A 22276-nucleotide genomic window follows, 5' to 3' on the forward strand; every position below is an offset into this window, starting at 1 on the left:
ATTTGGTGGAGGGAATTTCAAGACTGAATAGCATTGAGGCTGGGGCGTGATTGCTACTGGCTGCTTGTGGAAAACTACAGTGGTAATTGAAAATAAAAAGTAGGACAAGAAGATGTGAAAAATTGTAGTTCTGGAAGGAAAAAAGTGAACATATTAACAGCCATAGAGAAGGTAGGTGCAAACAAACAAGCTATAAGTGTTCAGGAGATTAGTGCAGTTACAGGAAAGGGGCCTTAGGGACAAGACCCTGTCTATCAGAGGCTTTGGGCTCAGGAGTAAAAGTGCAAACCTATTTGAAAAACTTTGATTTGAGAGGAGTGGGGAAAGTGTCTGAAGAGAGGCTGCATTGCACCTGGGGTTTCTTTCCTACCAGAACCACAGAAGGACATGTTTTCCCAGGATCTCTGTGCTGAAGGGGACCCATCTACAACCACAACAGGCAGCCAAACCTTGTGCCATCAATGTGGTGCTGGTTTTGTAGGCATAGGTCATAGACACTTTCACTGGAGTTCCTGAAAAATGTTGATGAGGCCAGGCAATATGTGGTATAACTAGAGTCCCTACAGGAAGACCCTGAATGGTCAATGTATGAAGTAAGCTGCCATGGAAACCATAGGGTGTTGGATATGTCAGGGCCATGGAACATATGCCAGGAAAAACTGCATGAATAGAGTGGAGCTAGCACAAGAAAGCCCACATGGTTTGCAAATGAAGGGCTAACGAGGCGATGCTACTCCAGGCTCTTGGTTGGTGCCCAAATGATGTTACCATATGACGTGAATGTTGGGCATGAAGATCCTCAGACCCTCAGAAGAGACTTCGGACTTTTGAACATTATTGGAACTGTTAGTAGTATGGGGACTTTGGAACTAGGACTTAGAGCATTTTGTCTTCTGAGATGGCCATGAGACAGAATTATGATTTGAATGTGAAATGACACACACCGGCCTGCATATTTGAATACTTGGTCCTGATCAAGCTGGTGGTGCTGTTTTGAAAGATTGTGGTCCCCCTGATTGGGATGCATGGATAGTACAGGTGGTCACTGGGGGTGGGAATCCTTTAAGGGTTATAGCCTACCCCCACTTCTGGAACAATTTCTCCGTTTTCTGGTCCAACAAGTTACAAAGTGCCCCAGCCACATCTTTCTGCTTCCATGAACTCCATCATACCTGTCCTACCAGGATGGGCTAAAGCTGAAACTAGCAAAACAGACCTTCCTCCCTTACAGTGCTTGTCAAGTATTTGGCCACACAAGTGAAAAAACAGCCAATATAATACCTTACCTTCTTCCCCCATCCCCACTTTCACACACACACACACACACACACACACACACACACACACACACACACCCCTTTTTGGCTTTTTGAGACAGAGTTTCTCAGTGTGGCACTGGCTTTCCTGAAACTCAGTATGCAGACCAGACTGACCTTGAAGTCACAGAGATCTGCTTGCCTCTGCCTCTTCAAGTGTTGGGATTAAAGGCAGATGCCACTACCCGCTGCCTTCTCCTCTCCTTAATAAGCATATAGCTTTGTAGATACTATGTGCATGCTTATTCTTCTAAAGTCACCTTTTTAAAGCCATGTAGATGAAAATCTTCTGACAACAAAACCGTACCAAAAGAGTCTCATTTTGCAGCCCATACTGGCCTCAAATTCATAATCTTCCTACCTCGTCTTCCAGGTAGGTGAAATTACAGGTATGCCACTTGTCCTGGTTGTTTTTGTCACCTTGACACAAACCTAAACATATCTGGGAAGGGGGACTCTTAATAAGAAAAAGGCCTCTTCAGATTGGCGTGTAGGCAAGCCTCTAGGTTATTTTCTTAATTAGTGATTGATATGCGAGGGCCCAGCCTTTGTGGGTGGTGCCAACTCTAGGCAGGTGGTCCTGGAGTGTGTAAGAAAGCTAGTGGAGCAAGCCATGAGAAGCAAGCCAGTAATTGGTGCCCCTCCTCCTCCGTGGTTGCGTCAGAAACCGCTCCTATTTCCAGGTTTCTGCCTTGAGTCCCTGCTGTAAATGAAACAAACCCTTTTCTCCCCACTTTGCTTTTGGTTATGGTGTTTATCACGGTAACAGAAACCCTAACTAAGACACCTCTGTTCCCAGCTCGGGTTGAGTTAGTAGTACCTGTGTGCCAGGTAATCTAAGCCACTAGGCAGGCTGAGGTGGGACTATCAGTTGTGTTCAAGAGTTCAATACCAGCCTGGACAACACAGTAAAACCTAATCTCAGAATAATAACTCTTACTGCTGTCCTGGAGAACGCCTTAGAGATGCTGGGTTTGTTGTTGTTTGCTTGTTTCTGGCATGTGCCACCACCACCCAACAGAGATGCTGTTGTTAGGAACATGGTAATAATTCTTCCTCACAGATTTGATATGATGATAGTAAGAAAATTTCCCTACATTCAATCATTTAGGGACTACGTTTATAATCATTCCAACTTTATGAATCATCTTCACATTTTATTTATTGTTTTTACTTAGACTGAGTCACAGCTTTCGTGACTTCTTTTAACAAAGAAGATTTGTCACAAAGTGAAATATCAGATTGTGTGCCATGAATACAGTATAAATTAAAAATAGATACAGCACAAGTATAATTAATCTAGTTAGATACTGTTACTAACCATAGGCTCTAAGAAAAGACTAGCAAGTTCTAAAGAGATATTTAAAGATATTCCAACACATTAAAATTATATTTGATAAATGTTTCAACTCTAAGTTTATTGATCTAATAATGGCAAGTTGGGGGCAAGAAGGTAGAATCACATCCTGAAGCCTAAAAATCACAGTTAAAAATTATCAGGATATCCAATACAAAAATGAATTTAATAAATAATGTTAAATATTTGAAATGTTTCTTTGTATTTAAATTAATAAATATTTATGAACCTTTGTGTTAGTAATGGGAAGTATTAGCACAGATGAATAGCTTGGTGACTACACAGAAGCATTCCCCTCTGCCGTTGTTCTGTGTCTTCCTAACTCTGTCACTTCATCTGGCTCTGCGTTGGATTCTGTGACTAGGTGAGCTTCCTCTTCCCGTGTTCTGCCATGCTCTTTGGATGGGGCATGAGGCCCTCTTACCTGGGTACAAAGTGTGTCTGAACATGTTAGAGTAGGCACCACATGGTCCTCTGTGGGCACGGTGTACTTTCTCCTACACATTAGGCAGCTTCTTTTATGATTTGTAATATTCCTTCATCAAAGCTTCATGTAACGTTCTTTACCCTTAGTTATTTCATCTCTTAGTAATGAAGTTACCTTCATTAATTTGTTTTTATACCAAAATTTATAACCAGCATAATATAATAGGAAAGTCATAATCCAGGGGCAAATTATTATTATTGCTATTATTTCAAACTTGCTGTTTGAAAATATCTTTGTTAGTTTGAGAATTTCATACATGTTTTGATTTACCCAGCCTCTTTCATCTCTTCCCAGATCCAATTCCTCTTCCCTTCCCAACCATCTTTTTTCTTTCCTATCAAAGCCAGTTTGTGCTGCCCCAGTGTTCTTGGAATGTGGCCTTCAACTAGAGTGTGATCAACTAACCAGGAGCTACACTATTAGAGAAAACTGACCCTTCCTCTCCCAACAGCTAGTGATTGCCCCCAGCTCCTCTCTCCATGCTGGTTTGGGTTTGTACAGATCATGTGCATTCTGTCCTAACATTGTGAGTTCATGAGTCCAGCTGTCCTGCTGTGTCCAGAAGACACTGTTTTCTTGTAGTCATCTACAGCCTTTGGTTCTTACATTCTTCCCAACTCCAAAATTATCCCTGAGCTTTTGGAGAAGAGGACGCAGTATGTATGTTCCTTTTAGGGCTGAACATTATACAATCTTTATTCTCTGCACCTTGGCCAATTGTGGATCTCTCTATTAGTCACCATCTACTACAAATAGAAGCTTCTGAGATGAGGGTTGAGAAATGCATTGATCTATGGGTATAATCTTAAGTTGGTTTAATACTGTGTCCATTTAGCAGAATAACAGTAGTAGCTTCTATGGTCTATGGTCTGTCTATTGGATCTTGGTCCAATAATGGTGTTAGGTGTGGGCTTCCTTTTGTGGAGCAGCCTTAGATCTAGTCAGAAAGTGGTTAGTTCCTCTCATGACATTCATGCCGGTGGGCATTTCTTCCCAGGCCAGTCCTAGGTGTAACTGGCATGATTCGTATCTGGGTTGTTGGAGACTGGCTCCCACATTTTACCCTAGGGTACTCTTGAGGAGTGAGGGTTAAGAGATTAGGTAAAAGGATAGAGGGGAGAGAAACAGAAACACAGGATAGCCTCAGGAGGGCCTGGATCCTTATCCACCAGCCCCTTCTGTCTCTTCTAAAGAGTTATTTATAAGAATGCCAAGGGGTGGAGCAAAAGACCTCCCCACAGCACAGCCAAGTGCAGACCCTTTCCAATCGCCTGGTAACCATGGACATGGTCAAGCAATCCTCTAATGCAGCTCTTCTGGGTAAAGCAAGCTCAGATCTTACTAGGAAACCTTTGTGGGCCTCCACACTGGGTATGAATGATGATTATTTTTCTCTTCTGGTAGCATGTATGGCACTTCCCAGGACTGTGAAAACTAGCTAGTAGTGATGAAGCTTCCAAGTCAGTACCAGCTTGATCTCTCCGTGTTTTGTGACTCATATAGTCATGCCTTTGGCAATAGTATCTTGTCACCAAACTCTGGAGGATAACCAAGAACATGGGCAGTCGCCTGTTGTATTTGAGGATCTGTGGGATCTCATTGACCAGCAACTCGAAAAGAAACAACCCATTCCTGAGACAGGGCTTTTTACTTGTTAGCCTCTGGTATGTAGTAGGAATATTGTCCCATTTTATGGTTAACTCTTTTTATGTAAGTATCTAGATATATTTAGGAAACTTCTACAGTAGTAGGTTTCAATATGACTCTTTTGAAAAACCTTTGGTGGTATTTCTCCCTCCCAGTTTCTTCCTTCTGTGCCCTCCCTTAATTTATCCCCTTTTGTTCCATAATTCCCTTATAACACTTTATCCCTCCTCTCTCTCTCTCTCTCTCTCTCTCTCTCTCTCTCTCTCTCTCTCTCTCTCTCTCTCTCCCCCTCTCTCCCTCTCCCTCTCCCTCTCCCTCCCCCCCTGTGTGTGTGTGTGTGTGTGTGTGTTAGCAATTTCCTGGCTTTCCTGGATATTTCCAAATGAAACACACATATCTGAAGATTCAAAGTTAATATCCACTGAGAGAAAACATGGTATTTGTCTTTCTGTGCCTAGGGTACTTCATTCAAAATGATTGCTTCCAGATCCAGCTAATTACCTGTGAATTTCATAATTTTATTTTTGTTAATAGCTATAAGTATTCTTCTATATAAGTATATCACATTTTCATTATCCATTAGTTGGTCTAGACTGTTTCCATTTCCTGACGATTGTGAATAGAGCAGTAATGATTGTGAGTGAGCAAGTGTCTCTGCCATAGGATAGAGAGAGTCCTTTGGATATGTGCCCAAGAGTGGTATGCCTGGATTGTGTGGTAGATATATTTTCAGTTTTTTTGAGGAACCTCCACACTGATTTTCATAGTTCCTTCACTAGTTTTCACTCTCCTCAATGGTGAATAAGTTCCCTTTTCCTCACATCCACACCAGCATTTGTCATCATCATTTTTTTTAATTTAAAACTTTTTTAGCCACTTATATTTTATCTTTTGTGAACTTTCTGTTTAGTACCACGCCCCATTTCTAACTGTGTTGTTTGTTTTAATTTTTGAGTTTTTGAAATATATTCTAGATAGTAACTCTGTTCTGTATATAGCTGTTAAAGACTTTTTACTATCCTATAGACTTCCTCTTCACTCAAATGATGGTGTTCTTTGCTGTACAGAAACATTTTAGCTTCATGAAGTCCCATTTATTAATTGTTGGTCTTTTTTTTTTTTTTTTTTTTTTTTTTTTGGTTTTTCGAGACAGGGTTTCTCTGTGTAGCTTTGCGCCTTTCCTGGAACTCACTTGGTAGCCCAGGCTGGCCTCGAACTCACAGAGAGCCGCCTGGCTCTGCCTCCCGAGTGCTGGGATTAAAGGCGTGAGCCACCACCGCCCGGCTAATTGTTGGTCTTAATGGTTTCAATATTGAGATCTTATTCGGAAAGTCCTTTCCTGCATCAATCAGTCCAAACATATTTCCTGCTTTTTTGTCTATCAGATTCAGGGTATCAGGAATTGTTTGAGGTCCTTGATCCATTTGGAATTGAGTTTTGTGCAGGGTAAGTGATAAGGAGTTTCATTCTACATGTAGCAAACCAGTTTGGGCAACACCATTTGTTAAAGATGCTTTTCTCTCTCCAATGTGTACTGTTGACAACTTTGTAAAAAATTAGGAAGCTGTAGGGATGTGGGTTTATACGTGGGTCCTCAATTCTATTCCATTGATCAAAATGGCTGTTATACCACTATCGTGCTGTTTTTCTATAGCTCTGTAATACAACTTGAAATCTGGGATGGTGATACCTCCAGCAGTTTGTTGTTGTTTTGGCTATTCTGCATCTTTTTTTATGTCTATGTGAAATTTAAGAATGCTTTTTTCAATTTCTGTAAAGAATTATATTGGAATTTTTGATGGGAATTGCATTGAATCTGTAGATTGCTTTTGAAAGGATGGCCGTTTTCATAATCGCAATCCTGCCTGCCGATCCATGAGTATGGTCTTTCCATCTTCCGGTATCTTCTTCAGTTTCTTTTTTCAGTGTCTTCACTGTTTTCATCATACAGATCTTTTACTTCCTTGGTTAGATTTATTCCAAGATATTTTTTAAAGGCTATTGTGAATAGTATTGTTTCTTTGGTTTCTTTCTTGTTGTTTGTTGTCAAACTAGTTTTTGAAGTTTACATTCTGTATGTGTTAGCCAGACCATGGAGCCCAGCTTAGCTTTAACTTCTTCATACATTTCCTGCTGATACGACAGGATTATCATGAGAACCAAAGAAAATATATGGAAACATTTTTTTCAAGTGTAGGGTATTATTAAATATAAAATACTACCACTGTTTTCAGTTTCTTATGTTGAATTTGATTCTTCAACTAGTTTATGAGCTTCTTATATTAGGAATTGCCTTTTGTATGCCATGTGTGTGAGAGACAGGGTCGTAATATGTAGCCCTTGGTGGTCTAGAACTTGCTATATAGACCAGGGTGGCCTCCAACTCTCAGAGCTACCTCTGCCTCCAAGTGTTGGGATTAAAAGCACATGCCACTATGCCCAGCTTTTTTCTTCTCTATTCATAAATATTCCCCCCCTCTCTCTTGCTCTCTCGCTCTCAAGACAATCCTCTTATCCCACTCTGCCGAGTTGCTGAAATTGAAGCCATGTAATATAATGACCAACATGCTCAATTCTCTAATACTAATTGTTTAATGAGTATCTTCCGTCTCTATCCAATCCTCATAATTTTCTCTGCATTATTTTATTGCATAAATAGAAATTTTTAGTCTCATTGCATAAATAGAAAGTTAAGGCTAAGAACTATTTAGTCATTTTCCCAGGTTACCTGAACAGTGCATGGTAGAGTTAGAATCTTGCCTGTGTTTTTACCTCCCAGTCCTGTGCTCTCATTTCCATTCTGCCTTGTATGTGCCAACTGTGACAGAGGGCTCTCCCTTCACCACCATTCTGGGAATTCCCTTTGTTTCTCCTATAAAATGAGGTGATACTAACAGCAGCCACATCATGGGATGGAAATGCTGTAAATGAAATAAAACAGATAAGGGGTTTGGATGTTTGTCATATATATTGCATATGTGCTACTATATATATATATATATATATATATATATATATATATATATATAGAGAGAGAGAGAGAGAGAGAGAGAGTGTAATAATTGCTATGGATGACTGTTGCTATTATTTTTGTACAAAAGTTTGTTGTATTTGATTTGAAAACTGCCATGACAAATATATTTATATCACAAGTGAATAGGCTGATTAAACATTGCACAAATTGATATGGTACCTAAAGAGATAGTAGAGCATCTCTCTGAAAACTAACATGAATTACTTAGGCAAGTCAGCAAAATTTATTTAAATTACCAATAAATGAGAGATCTCAGAAAGAGTGGGGAAATATGACAAAGTTTTAGAAGGATACAAATATTGTTTCATTGGTGCCATTAATGAAAATTAGAAATGATAGGCATATGCCTGCCTAGTATTTATGATTCGGGTAAGAAGAAAATGAGAGTAAATTCAATCAGCAAAGTTGTATAGCTTCTATCAAATGATTGATGAATCAAAAAACATGTTTGTACTTATAAAATAATGGTTAAACTGTTCATTTACAAGCACATGCTGTAATGGGGGAGGTCAGAGGACAACCACTTTTATGTGGGTCCCAGGAATGGAACTTAGGTCTTCAAGCTTGGCAGCGAGTATCTTCACCCACGGGGTCATCTCACCAGCCCTGTACATATTTTTTTACAGTCTCTGCTTTCACTAGCTTTTGAATTTAAATATCAGTCCTGATAGCAGTGGATGGAAGTCTTATATTTTAACAGTTTCCATTTTACCTAACTGCTGTCCTTAAAACCATATGTTAGAATTCTCCAAGTTAATCAAGGTCTTACATTGGACAGTTTTCAAATTTGGTCCTTCAGCTTTTTTCCGGAAATACTGGAATTGCATTAGTAATGTTTGTAGCTGCATTAGGTGGTTTTATATTTAAGCTACATGATACGTCATCTTCTCTAAAGTGTGTAGTGAGCTCATACTATCTTGTGACTTGGGAGACCGAGCTGCTGAAAAACTAATGAACACAGAAAATATTAAAAATAACAAAACTGAGCCCTTATTTTAGACTTTTGAATGCTGTAAATGAAAACCACAGTCTGTTTACCAAAACTATAATGTAGTTACGGTTACAATTTTCTCGTATCTTAGCTAGAACATATTAGTACTAGAGTTTAGAATCTTCAAGGTGGACAGCTATTGGAGTAATCTTGGTGATTTGCCATTTACCTATGTTCTGGACATTTCTGGACATTTAGCATGTCTTTCTTGTTTGATGTTGTTCTTGTTGGTTGTAGTTCCATTTTTGTTTATGTTATTACCCTTTGTTTTTCCTGGACAACACTTGATAATTATTCTTATTGTATATAGTTTACATTAAGTTTAGAACCTTCTTATTTAGACAAAAAGGGGAAATGTAGTGGTATTTGCTCCGCCCATGACCTTGAGCTGTAGGGCTGGAAGGAGGCAGTGCTTCCTTCCATGGTACCTCTTAAAAGGAAAGGGAGTAGCCTTGGTGCAGGGAGGAGGGGCTTGGACTTGCCTCAGCTGAATGTGCCAGGCTCTGCTGACTCCCCATGGGAGACCTTGCCTTGGAGGAGATGGGAATGGAGGGTGGGTTGGGGGCGAAAGCTGGGGGGATTGGAGGAGGGAGGACACGGGAATCTGTGGTTGGCATATAAAATGAATAGAAAATCTCTTAATTAAAAATAAATAAATAAATAAATAAAAAGGAAAGGGAGAAGGGTCACATGCTCCTTCTCCCTGCTCCTGCCTGCGAGGTGGATTCATTCCCCATCAGATCACAGGATGACTTCAGCTGTCTACTCTGTTCTGTATTCATGAGTGTATTTTCTCAATTTACCTTAATAAATTTCCCTAATACTTCTTAAACAGACTCCTGTGGATTTATCGCTTTACTATAAGGTGATCCCACCACTCAGGAGGCTGATGCAGGAAATTGTGAAGCAAGTCTGGGTTTCATAGTGAGTGTCTGTCTCAATCCTGCCCCACCAATCTCTACTATCACCAAAAAACACTCCCCAAACAAAAATCATAACAGTCATCTATTGTTTTTTGAATTGTGACAAAGTGTAACATAAATCTTACTCCAATTTTACATTTATTAATTTTTGTCTTTCTGATACAGACTCTCATCATGAGTAGCCCAAGCTTCTTCAGTCTTGAGATTCTCCTTCCTCAGATTCTAGGATTATAGGCATATAGTCTACCATGCTCAGCTCAGTTTTTACATGTACAATTCAATTGTATGAAGTGTATTTGCATTGCTCTACAAAAGAGCTTCAGAATGTTTGCATTGTGTGAGTCACTTTCCTCCCTACAGAGCTGAGGAACCATCATTCCTGTTTCTGAGTGACTGCTTCAAATCTTCATAAGACACTTGCCTTTTGTGTCCATGGGACTGAAAGAAATAACTTCATCCATCCTGTAGTTTGTGTTAATTTGGACACAGTGGCTGCAGCCAGCGATTGAAACTTTGAGTTACCAGCCTGTTTCTCTAGCAGCAGCCTGGCCACTCAGGCCACAGCCTGGAGAGAATTCTGCTCCTGTTAAAGGAGATTTAACTAAATCTCTTATCATTCTAATTATGAATAAGACTCAAGATTCAAAGGCTAGGGTGAAAACCTACAAGCTCAGAGAGGCTGAGTAGAAACTAGCTAACCCTCTCTCCTTGCTGGCGTCCACAGAAGACCCGTGCATCCGCTTTGCCAAACCAAAAAAGGCTGTGCCACTCCAAACCCCACCCTACTCCTTCCTGTGTCTCTCTATCTCTCCTGGATGCCCTCTGAGGCTCTATGATTACTGTCTGTCAACTAGTTTGCTCATTCAGCCTCCTGACCCAAGGTTAATTTTATTTAACTAACACAAATGCAAACTCGGGGTTCACAGTGTGATCCAATATCCCCCAACAAGTTTGTGTCCAAATTACCTTCCTTTTCAAGGCCAAATATTTAACTGTACATATATACTACATTTTGTTTATTCATTCAACAGTGGACATTTGAATTGCTTCTCATTAAGTGAATTCTTAATGTTTTTACTAGCTGCTGTATTTATTAGCTCACACTAACCAAGAGATCCATGCCACTGACCTGTCATTGCATAGACTCCTTTACCTAGCTTCCCTGGGAAGTGACCTTGAGCTAGGTCACTTGCTTTTTCCTAGTCTTCTGTGGTCCTCACACTCAACTCTGACCACTACTCATTATCCTCAGTACTTTCTGACCTCAGTCAAGGTGACATCTTCTTTTCTTGGATCATCATAGCCTTCTAACTCTACCTCCTTTGCCTCCTTATTTATGGTGCAGTCTGTTCTTGATAACAGCTGTAGTGATCCTGTGGAGACATAAAGCCTTCCAGTGGCTTCCTGTCATCCTCAGAGTAACCCAGAAGTCCTGATTGTGTCCTAGAAGGCCTCCTGTGGTCCATGCTCTTTCTTCCCTCCCTGCACTAGTCTCTTATACCATGCTGTCACTCCCTGTTTATGCTGTGGATTAACCTTGTTTACTTGTTCATTGAACAGGACAGCTCACACCTTTGTTCTAAGTACTCCCTCCCTCTGTGGTGTTCGTTTGTGTGTTCTTGGTTTCTTTCTCTTTCTCTCTTTGTCTGTCTGTCTCTCTGTCTCTGTCTCTGTCTCTGTCTCTGTCTCTCTCTCTCTCTTTCCAGAAGACAGTGTCAGTGTCAGTTCCCTTGGAACCAGAATGAGAGTAATAGGCAGTTGTGAGCCTACCATTATGAGTGCTAAGATCTTAACCCAGGTCCTTTGTAAGAGCAGCAAGCACTCTTAAGAGCTGAGACATCCCTCCAGCCCTCGGTTTCTGTTCTTACTCCCTTTACAATTCAACCATCATTTGGCCTTTTTAAATCAGTTAACCAGACTTGTTGTGTGGCTACTTAAAACTTTCCAGTTACTCCAGACCACGTTTGGAATAAAAGTGACGTTTTCATGGTCTTTATGAACTTGGGTGGGTGTGATTGCCTCCAAATTTTTTGACCTCTTTTAACACTGTGCTGCTCACTACAATTTAGCACATTACAAGTTCCCAAATGTACCAAGCTTGTTCCCATCTCATCTCATAAGGTCTTTCTGCAGCCATTCCTCTGTTCCAAGCGGTCATTTTCTAGATTGTCATGCCTGCTTTCTTTTTATACAGGCCTTACTTTTTTTAAGATTTTATTTTTATTATTTTATTTATGTATCTTATTGTATACACTTTGCCCTGTTAGTCATCATCTACTGCAGATAGAAGCTTCTCAGTTGAGGGTTGAGAAAATCATTGATCTATGGGTGTAATCTTAAGTCATTAGGCGTTGGTTTATTACTATGTCCATTTAACAGAATAATAATAGTAGCTTCTATGGCCTATGGCCTGTCTAGACACAGGTTCTTGGTCCAATAATGGTACCAGGTGTAGGTTTCATCTTGGGGAGCAGCCTTAGAACTAGTCAGAAAGCAGTTGGGATGGTCATGCCACTATTATACCAGTGGGCATTTCCTACCAGATCTGTCATTATTTTAACAGGTAGGATTCATATTGGGGTATGATTGATGATTATCAAATAATCATCAGCTGTAGTAGCATGCCTATAATAGCAGCACTTTGGAGGCTGAAAATGAAGTATTCTGAGTTTGAGACCTCTGTTGACTACCAAGTAAGACCTTGTTTCCCCAAAACAAAACACCAGAAATGCTGTCAAAAAGCATCACATGCTCCAGAGACTTTTTTGTGTGAAGAATCAATCATCACAGATTTCATTGTGTCTTACTTTTAGAAATCCACTTTCAAAAGGGCAACATGAAGCCACTGTCTGCAGGCCTTCTGTGATGAGTAGACAACTCTGCTTAATGTGGAGACGCTTTCACTTCCTGCTTAGACACATCACCTCTGCTTTGATTTGTTTCTAGTGTTCTGCATAAGTAATTGTTTGGCTAAATGAGAAGGAAACTTGAATGCATAGACAGAGTATATGACCTTCCCAAGATCAACACACTTGTCATTGACAAATGTGCTTTCGATCTCATTTCAGAAACTCCAGGTTACTTTTCTGTGCTAGGTCATTCCTTCTCCCCACACAGCTGACTTCCAGGGAGAAGTGAAGTTATACACAACGTTTGGAAAATAAGGACAACATTTGTCATCGGAAGCAAGAATAGAAAAGCGAGGCTAAGCTACCATGCTTTAAACCATTACAGACTCTGGCAGCTTCAATTGTACTTCTTGCAGTGCTTCTAACCCTAAGGAGATAACAGCGAGTTGTCCTTTCCTCTCTAGAAATATATCTCAGTTACAGACAGAAAATAGTTTACCACCATAAAGAAAGGCTCCCCATAGGATCTGCTGTTTTCCAAGGCTAGAGTTACTAAAGAAAATAAATGAAATCTCAGGAAATTTCTCTTGTATTTGGTTTCAAATAATGTAGTTTGTTACATTTCCCCCATTCCTAGCTACCCTAAGTGGCAGAAAGAAAAACACCCATCCCAAAACTGGAAGAACAAATAATGTGTGGGTCTTGGGTCAATGTAAAGTTAGAAGACGGGGCATCCTTCCTCAGCTTCAGAAAGGATTGGGAGTTTCACTGTGGAGGACTACATAGTGAGACCTGTTTCAAAAAAACAACAACAAAAGCAAACATGCATAGAGATAGAACGCTCAATTAGAGAGTGCTTACAGGGTATATTTTATGGAACATTGATTATTTTTCATATTATATTCCTTTTTGCCTTACCTTGAACTCATAATTTTTCTGCCTTCGTCTGCTAAGTGTTGGGATTACAAGCACATGTCACCTGACCCAGGTACCTTTTATTTCTTTTAAACATTCATTGCTTTTGTTATGTAAAACAATACAAAATCTGAAATAAAAAAAAAAGTAGCCATCACCTCCCATCCAGCCTTAAGTATGTAGCACCCTGATAAAGGCAGCCATCAATCCTGAGGCAAGATCTTCCACCCGTGAGGAGATTATAGCTCACAAAAGGCTCAGATGATCATTAGAATCCTTTAGCAATAGAGTATTTTATAATGAAGGTATGTATGTATATTGTTTAAGGAAGAATGTAATGTGACTGCACACTTCATAGATACTATAGTGTATTATAAACACAGGTTTCATATGCACTAGGTTACCAAAAAATAAAAATTATATGACTGACTTTATTGCCGTGGTGTGGAGCCAACCATGATATTTCTGTTCTCAGCTATGACTGAGGTAGTGAAGAAATTCTTGACAGAAAATTAGAAAGTAATTACTGCCTGGGCAATGGTAAAGTAGTAAGGCTCCTCAGGAAAAAAAATCTCTACAAATGAGCACTGCCCCTGGACATTTTTCTCTTTGCTATCAAAGGTGCATGACAGATTAAATCCTTTATCTTCTTTTAGATTTCTTTTTTTAAATATTTTTTCCTTTTTTCATATAATATGTTTTATCATATTCTTTTCTCTCTCCCAAGTCCTCCCAGATCCTCCCTACCTATTCATGTACTTTCTCCCACCCTTTCTATCCCTTTCTCTCTCAAAAACAAAAAAGAAAACAAAATCCCAAAAGACAAAAAATGTAAAACTAAAAAAAGTATGCATTTGTGTCACACACACAAAACAAAACATGAGAGTCTGATTGGTGTTGGTCAGCTGTTGCTGAGCATGAGGCCTGCCCAGAAGCTTGTTTGATCTACAGAGTGTCACTTCATTGGAGAAAATTGATTTTTTTCCTCTCTTAGCATGTTTCAGTTGCAGGTAGCTTTCTGGTTAGTGGTGGGACTTTGTGCCCACCTCCCCTTCTCAGTGCTGAAATTCTGTCTGGCTTGAATTTGAACGGGTCTTTTATTTAGATGAGAAGATCCATTTTTAAAAAGCTAGAGATTGACTTGCTAATGTGTTGACCCTGATGTCATTGAGTTTGATGTTCCTCTTTTCTAAAATCAAATTAAGGAAGAAAATTCTCTGAAAATGTAACTAAATATAAATGACCACTTAGCGTTTAAAACTTTAATTGTGGAAATAAGGTGTTTACTTTATGTCTTTCTTGATGACAGTGTATGGGGATACTGTAGTGTAGATGAGAAGCCAGAATTTGTTAAGAATTCTTATTTACTCTTCTGTCTTGGAGGTGTTTTTTATTATTACTGAAGTACTGGAGGTCCAATCCAGTACCACTAGCTATGTCCCTACCTCTGGGATCTTTACTTTAAAGTGTTATATTTAAAGCCGGGCGGTGGTGGCGCACGCCTTTAATCCCAGCACTCGGGAGGCAGAGGCAGGCGGATCTCTGTGAGTTGAAGGCCAGCCTGGTCTACAGAGTGAGTTCCAGGTTAGCCAGGACTGTTTCACCGAGAAACCCTGTTTCGAAAAATGGGGGGTGGGGAAAGTGTTATATTTAATTATATATGGCATATTTATGAAGCTTGGAGAATATTACTTGAATTTTGTGTAAAACTATTAATAACATGATATTTTTAAAATGTGCTACTTATCATTGGCAAAAAACACTGCTATTTTTATATAGCTTATTGCTAACACAATAATTGGAGAAAATAAAAAACTTCAATTAGAAATTAGTAAAATTAAAGAAGTAATTTTTCTCATTATTCACAGAACATGGTCCAAATTTATTTTTATTCTTCAGATGCTTGCAAGAAGAAAGCCAAATGCAGTTCTCAGCATCTCAGGAGACTTAGTCTATGTGAAAAGTGGAGCTTAGGGCTGTTTCCATATTTAGCCCTTAATGCTTTTCAAGCCCTTAAAATAAGCAGTGGTTGATGGTTAAGCAGTGCCTGTCAATCTCGCTTGCATTAGGAATTTGGCTTGTTGTCACCACTTTCAGATTATTGATGAAATAGGTTTTTATCAAAGCTAGCTTAGTCACTTTATCTTTAATTCACATTGGAGTATTCTGGTAGTAATAAACACTCTGGTCATGTCTTGCCTTTGAGTTGCGGCAGAAAATGTGACTGTCACAGGTACTGACAGGTTATACTTCTACTTTATGAAGTACTGTTGCCTGATCAAATCTGAGTGATGATTTTTAGTTACTTTTTTATTGTGGTAATATATTTGCAACACAAAGTTTACCCTTTCAGTCAATTTTTAAGTGTGTATTTCCTGGCAGCTCTTACCTACAGTGCTTCCCTGCCCTTACTTCTAAATTTTTGAATTTCATATCACCCCTAAACAGCACTTTTGATCATTTAGCAATAATATCCATACTTCATTCAGCTAATCCCACTGGCCAGTGGGATTTTTGTATCTATAAATTTGCTTGTGATCAATAGGTCATATAAATATAATCATATAATATGTATCCTTTGTGTCTGCCTTTCCCCCACATTAGTTTTATCTGTGTTTTACAGAGGATGGGTCAGAATTTCATTCTTTTTATAGCCAAATAATACCACATCCTATATGGGTACCACATTTCAGTTACTCATTCATATACTGGAGAACAACTTGGACTGTTTTTGCCTTTGACTCTTGTGATTAATGCCACTGGAAACATGATTATATATGTATCTGAGTCCCCATTTTCAAGTGTTTTAGGGGGTAGATGTGGAATTGTTGTTTCATGTTTAATGTATTGAAGAATGTGATAATTATTTTACAATAGTTCATTCTAGTTGAGTTTTCTGGTTTTTCCCCCCTTTTGTTAATTTTTTTTTTAAGTTTTTGCTTATTACCTTGTTTGACTTTTGTTGCTTGAGTTTTAAATAATTGTTTGTTTTGGTCATTCATTTTTTCTATCCTTTTCAATTGTTTGTTTTTCAGACCCGAGTCAGAACTCCATCACAGGGGAGCACAGCCAGCTGTTAGGTATAGTATTGCTCTGGGAAGTGGCTCTCCAGTCACCTCGCCTGATTTACTAACAGATACTACTTACTCCCCACTCGTATTGATGTTTGGGGTTCTTTCACTTTACTTTTCACCCCTCAAGTCTTTCTCTGTTGATTTGTAACTTGGTAAAGGATAGGAAGCTGCCTTTGTAATTAATTACTAAAACTAAATTAATTACATTTTAAAAAGTAATTTTACATAGTCTGAAGTTAAAATAATCCTAGAGCTTCTTTTTCTAGAATTGAATTGAAAAGCAGACGGTAGTCTCCACACATGTGCTGTGGCAGGTTTCCCCCCACACATCGTGTCCACGTGGGTCATCAAGTCAAGGTGCTTGCAAAGAACAATCAGACTGCAACCCACAGAACCAGGGAGGCTACATAGCAGGGGGGACCCTAGGATGACTGTGACTTAGAGTAAGTTTTGGTTTTACTCAATTACTGGGTAAGCCTCAATGACACCTTTAACTATTAGGATAAGAACTTATACTGTATCAAGCTGATAATAGAAAAAATAAATTTAAGAAAGGAAGGAAGGAAGGAAGAAAGAAAAGGTGCTTGCTGTGCAAGCCTGGTGGCCTGAGTTTGGTCCTCAGGACTTAGGTACAGGGGAAGGGAAGAGCGCATCAACCCCACAAAGTGTCCTCTAACCTCCGCACCCTTTGTGAACACATACAGTAGTAAAAAGATTATAATATTATGTAATATCGTGAACTTTATAGATAGACGTCTCTGTTGTTTGTGTTGGTGTTGAACCACATTTTAATTGCTGGAAGTCACTCAGTTGTGAGGTGCTCACCAGGTACTGGTTCTGAGTCCTGGGACCCACATAGAAGAAGGAAAGACCTTACTCTTTCAGGTTGTCCTCTGACCTTCACAGCACATGGTGGCATGTGTGTACTCACACACCATCACCACACACACACACACACACACACACACACACACACAATAAGTAAGCTATGACAAAACGTAATTACTGAAAGCCTTCACAGACAACACTGACTTTAATAACCTATAAAATTGATATTCCAGTTTCTTACCTATGAAACAAGTTATAGAAGTGAATTGTTTCCTCTAAGTCTTGGTTAGTATAGGAAAACTGTAATTTGACAAGAATTTGATAAGCTCTCAGGACTTGGAGATTTTCAAAACATATACTTGGACTCCTTTCTAGAAACCCTGCAATGGGGAATCCAAGCAGTACAGAAAATCAGTTAAAGGTAGCCAGTCGTTCAAGGGTCTGTCCTCCCCACACCTCAGCTCTGCTTCCCCAAGTACTCAGTTTATTTATACATGTTCATATTACATATGATGACTGTTTCCTTTTTATGTCAGTGGCCTTATATTATTCAAATGGCATTTTGTCAGTTAATGTTTTGTCTGGGTAGTTCCTATCAGTGTGTCAAGCTCTACTCATTCCTCTGTTTAGAATACAGTGCGATTGCGCTGTTCACTGCAGTTTTACTCAGCCAGTTCCCCCTCTTCATGAACATTCGAGGTTATTTCTAGAATGCTATTAAAGAAATTATGTTGAAGGGCATGGAGAGATGGCTCAGCTGGTTAAGATCACCGACTGCTCTTCCAGAGCACCTGGGTTCAATTCCCAGGACCCACATGGCAGCTCACAACTGTTTGTAAGTCCAGTTCCAGGGAATTCAATGCCCTCTTTATTTAGCATGGTGTAAGCACTGTGTGCATGGGTCACATGGATAGACGTGTGCAAGCAAAACATCCACACACATACAGTTTTTTAAACAAATTATTCTGCAATAAGCGTCTTGTAGTTGCATCTCTGCAGTCAAGACTATCAGCACATTTGTAGTTTCCTCTCATGGTTTGTACATTTTCAATGAGATGGATCACCATAAACTCTCCCACTGACCTAGGTATGGAGGAACGTTTGGCTCTCGGTTATAAAAACTTACGTTATTTTTAAAGTTATATTTATTTACTTACTTACTTTATAGGGAAGTGATGTGCTTGCCATAGCAAGTTTGTGGAGGTCAGAAAACAACTTTCAGGCATCTGTGCTCTCCTACCACTATGTGTGTTGTGGGCATTGAACTCAGGTTGTCAGCCTTGGCCGCAAGTATCTTTACCTGATGAGCCAGCTCTCTGGCCCAAATTGATTTTATTAGTCTATATTTTTTACATTCTAATAGGTAGAGTGTCATTTCTAGTTTGTGTTCTACTTCTTTAATTATGGTGAGAATTAGGACTTTATTGTATGCAAAGAGTTATGTTGTATGGTGGTGTGCGCATCTGGTTTTGCACACTGCTAAGCTTTTAGCTGTTAGAATATACAATAGCAGCTGTGGAAAATGTGTTATCAGAAAGTCCACAGTAGGGAAAGAACTTGATATGGCTTGTTTGCTTCCAGAAAAGTTCCATAGTATTGAAGAAACTGTGCGCTTGCGCGCTCGCGCTCTCTCTCTCTCTCTCTCTCTCTCTCTCTCTCTCTCTCTCTTTCTCATTCTCTCAACTATGTATCTGTCTGTCTGTCTATATGTATCTATCATGTTAGCATATTCATGTAATCCTAACATGTGAGAAACAGGCAAGAAGATCAAGATTACAAGGCTAGCCTGGGCTACATGAGACCTTGTCTCAATTTTTTTTCTCCCCTGAATTGTGAAATTGCCAAGATAAGCTCAGAACTCTGAAACTAGTTTATTATCTGAACAGGAACATAGATGCAGTGGAGGTACAGAGGCCTTCACAAGTGAAATGGACGGTAAAAATTTACACCATTCACAAATCAACTGCACTGAAGCAGAGAAAGACTGTATTTTATAATTTTTTTTGTACAGTTGCCCCACCTTTCAGGACTGGGGACGTAATTTAGTGATTCAATGCTAACTTGGCAAACACTATCCCCTGGGTTCAACTCCAGCACCTCAAAAACCAAAAACTCTCAACGCCTCCATCCCAACCCCAGTGTTTCTAAGAAGCTCCTGTGGTGAACACTGGCTCAATTGTCTTGCTTGCTGAATACGGTTTATAATAACATCTTTCAGACTTTTCCTGCCAAATGAGATTGAAAACAGCATCTTCCAGACCTGCTAAGTACTGCTCCTGCCAACAGGCTGCAGTTATTTTAATGTATTTACTGTTCCCACTGACTCATAAGCTCTCTTGCAAAACTCAGGGTCAAGCTGAGGTAATGTATGGGAGGTGAAGCTGCTCTTGTGATAATGAATCAAAGTTTGTACTTAACAATCTATGAACTTTTCCCTGTGTGTGTGTGTGTATAATTTTCAAGTTCAAACATTTTAGAAAGCAAAGAGGCAAACATCAGTGAGTCATGGCAGGTTTACAAATTTTATTAAACATGCAAGGATAAAAACATTCCAGTCTTGTACAATCTCATAGCATAGAAAACCAAATAAACACTGTGAAATCAGTTTGAGTCTTTCTTAACCTTGACACCAAAACTTAACAGTGGCAATATGAGAAAAGCGTTGTCCAGCCCAAACGAAGTATTTGTAATCTGAATCATGTAGTATTTTTATTTTCAATTTAAATATAATATTTTTATTACTTTTTTGAGAATTTCATGCATAAATGCAAAGTGTTTTGATTATATTCACACCACTACTCTCCTGGACTCCTCCCAGATCTGTCCCCATTCCCCACTTGTTCTAAAGTTCCTGTGTTTTTTATTTTTACACTTTTATTATTACAACAATATTTTATCATGCAGTATGTGCTGCCTGTATACTCATGGATGTGGAGCCAGTGGAGTGTGATTGACACCAGGGGCCACACCCTTAGCAGGGTCCTCCCCCCTCCCAGAAGCATCACTGTCAGTCCAGTGGAGTGTGATTGACACCAAGGCCACACCCTTAACGGGTCCTCCTCCCACCCAGAAGCGTCTCTGTCAGCCCAGTGGAGTGTGACTGACACCAAGGCCACACCCTTAACAGGGTCCTCCCCTCTCCCAGAAGCATCTCTGTCAGCCACCCTTCAGCAAGAGGTGGAGCTTGCAAGCTCCTCCCTCTTCCATGCTGGAATGTTGGCCAGATTGATCTTGTGCAGGTCTTCTTGCACATAGCATTTTTAAAGATTATCTCCATGGGCTGGGGTTTGGACCCATGTTAGAGTATTTACCTACCACACTTAAGGCCCTGGGTTCAATCCCCAATGCCTCAAATTAAACAAATACCATTATCGAGTTGCTAAAAATACATGACAGGCTTTATATCAAAAATGAATTTATACCCTTGTCACTGGTGGTTCACACCTGTCATCTCAGTACTTAGGAAGATGAGGCATGAGGAACATGAGCTTGAGGCTAGCCTGACCCCTGCCTCAAAAATAAATATAAAACTTAAGTATTTACTGTATTAGTATTAAAGAACTATATAATCATTTTAGTATAGGTAGATGAAGCATTTGATAGGAAACATAACCAATATTAACATACTAAAAACTAATTGTTCATAACTGGAATGTTCTTGTGAGCCTATGCATTAATTGCTCAATGAAGGGGAAGAATAAACTAATAGATAATCTGTTTTATATTTAACTGTACCACTTGAGAGCCAAGTAGATTAAAATGTCTCTGGTGTGAAGGTCTTGAACTAATGAAAACTAAGAGATTGAAATTGTCACCACATTTTACCCCTCATAAGTTAATGGATCCAGGCATTAATCATCAATGGTTATTAATATCTCAAAAAGAAAGCTAACCAAATACAGTAAAGTATCCCAGTACAATTATGTAGCAGTTTTTTTCTCTCCCTAAAAATAACAAATGTGGTGTGATTAAGCATCTAGATTCAGTTGTCAACCAGTTCATACAAATTACAGTAAACAAAATGTCACACAGCATCACATCAATGTCATCATCGAAATCCAGTCTCTCAGAAACTCCAGGACATACGACAAGATTTTTTGAAGAGAAAGGAAACTGTAGCTGAAGAAATACAGCAGTCAGTTGTAATGTGCCTCTGTCTGACTGATGATTCAAACAATATAGATCAAAAGCATAACTTACAGGGCTGCAGTATAGCTCAGTGTGGCTTGCTTACCAAGCATGTATGAGTACCCAGGTTCAGTTCTCATCACTGAAAATAAGCAAACATACCAACCTGTGAACTCTTTCGAATCTCTTTCAGAAAAAGATAGAAAAAAACCCCAATCTATCTTCAGCTTTTTCTTTCTCACGAGTTATGACATACATCCACCATATTTCTCAGAATACTTAACATGCTTCCATTTCCAACATACTTCTTAAAAACCTCACATTTTCCCAACCTCTCATTCACTTAAAAACAGTGATTTTTTTTACAGCATTGAGACAAATTATCCTTCTGTTTGTTTGTTTGTTTTGTTTCGTTTTTTGAGATAGGGTTTCTCTGTGTATCTCTGGCTGTCCTGGAACTCGCTCTGTAGAACAAGCTGGCTTCGAACTTGGAAATCTTCCTGCCTCTACCTTCTGAGTGCTGGGATTAAAGGTGTGCACCACCACCACCTGGCAATTTTTTTCCCGTTCTTGTTGATATGGTTCAAACATAGATGTGTGCCAGAGGAATTTAAGTATTTTTACTGTTTCATCTCTGTCTAGATTGAGCCAGCAAAGACCACTTGACAAGGTCAGGAGGCTAAAGGACAATTTTTGCAGCTTACCTTGGTTTCAAAATACAGTGTAA

At 39.4% G+C, this 22276-nt stretch overlaps 1 protein-coding gene across 1 annotated transcript in view; it reads left to right on the top strand.

The window, feature by feature from the left end:
- The window catches only part of Slc12a6 (solute carrier family 12 member 6), a 91229-nt gene that overhangs the window by 29396 nt on the left and 39557 nt on the right, over positions 1 to 22276 (top strand). Inside the window, exon 2 of the mRNA XM_059261092.1 lies at positions 16555 to 16599. Coding sequence (XP_059117075.1) covers positions 16555 to 16599 — 45 coding nt within the window. The remainder of the gene's footprint in view (positions 1 to 16554; positions 16600 to 22276) is intronic.

This window comes from Peromyscus eremicus, chromosome 4 (assembly GCF_949786415.1).
Source record: "Peromyscus eremicus chromosome 4, PerEre_H2_v1, whole genome shotgun sequence".
Classification (NCBI taxonomy): domain Eukaryota; kingdom Metazoa; phylum Chordata; class Mammalia; order Rodentia; family Cricetidae; genus Peromyscus; species Peromyscus eremicus.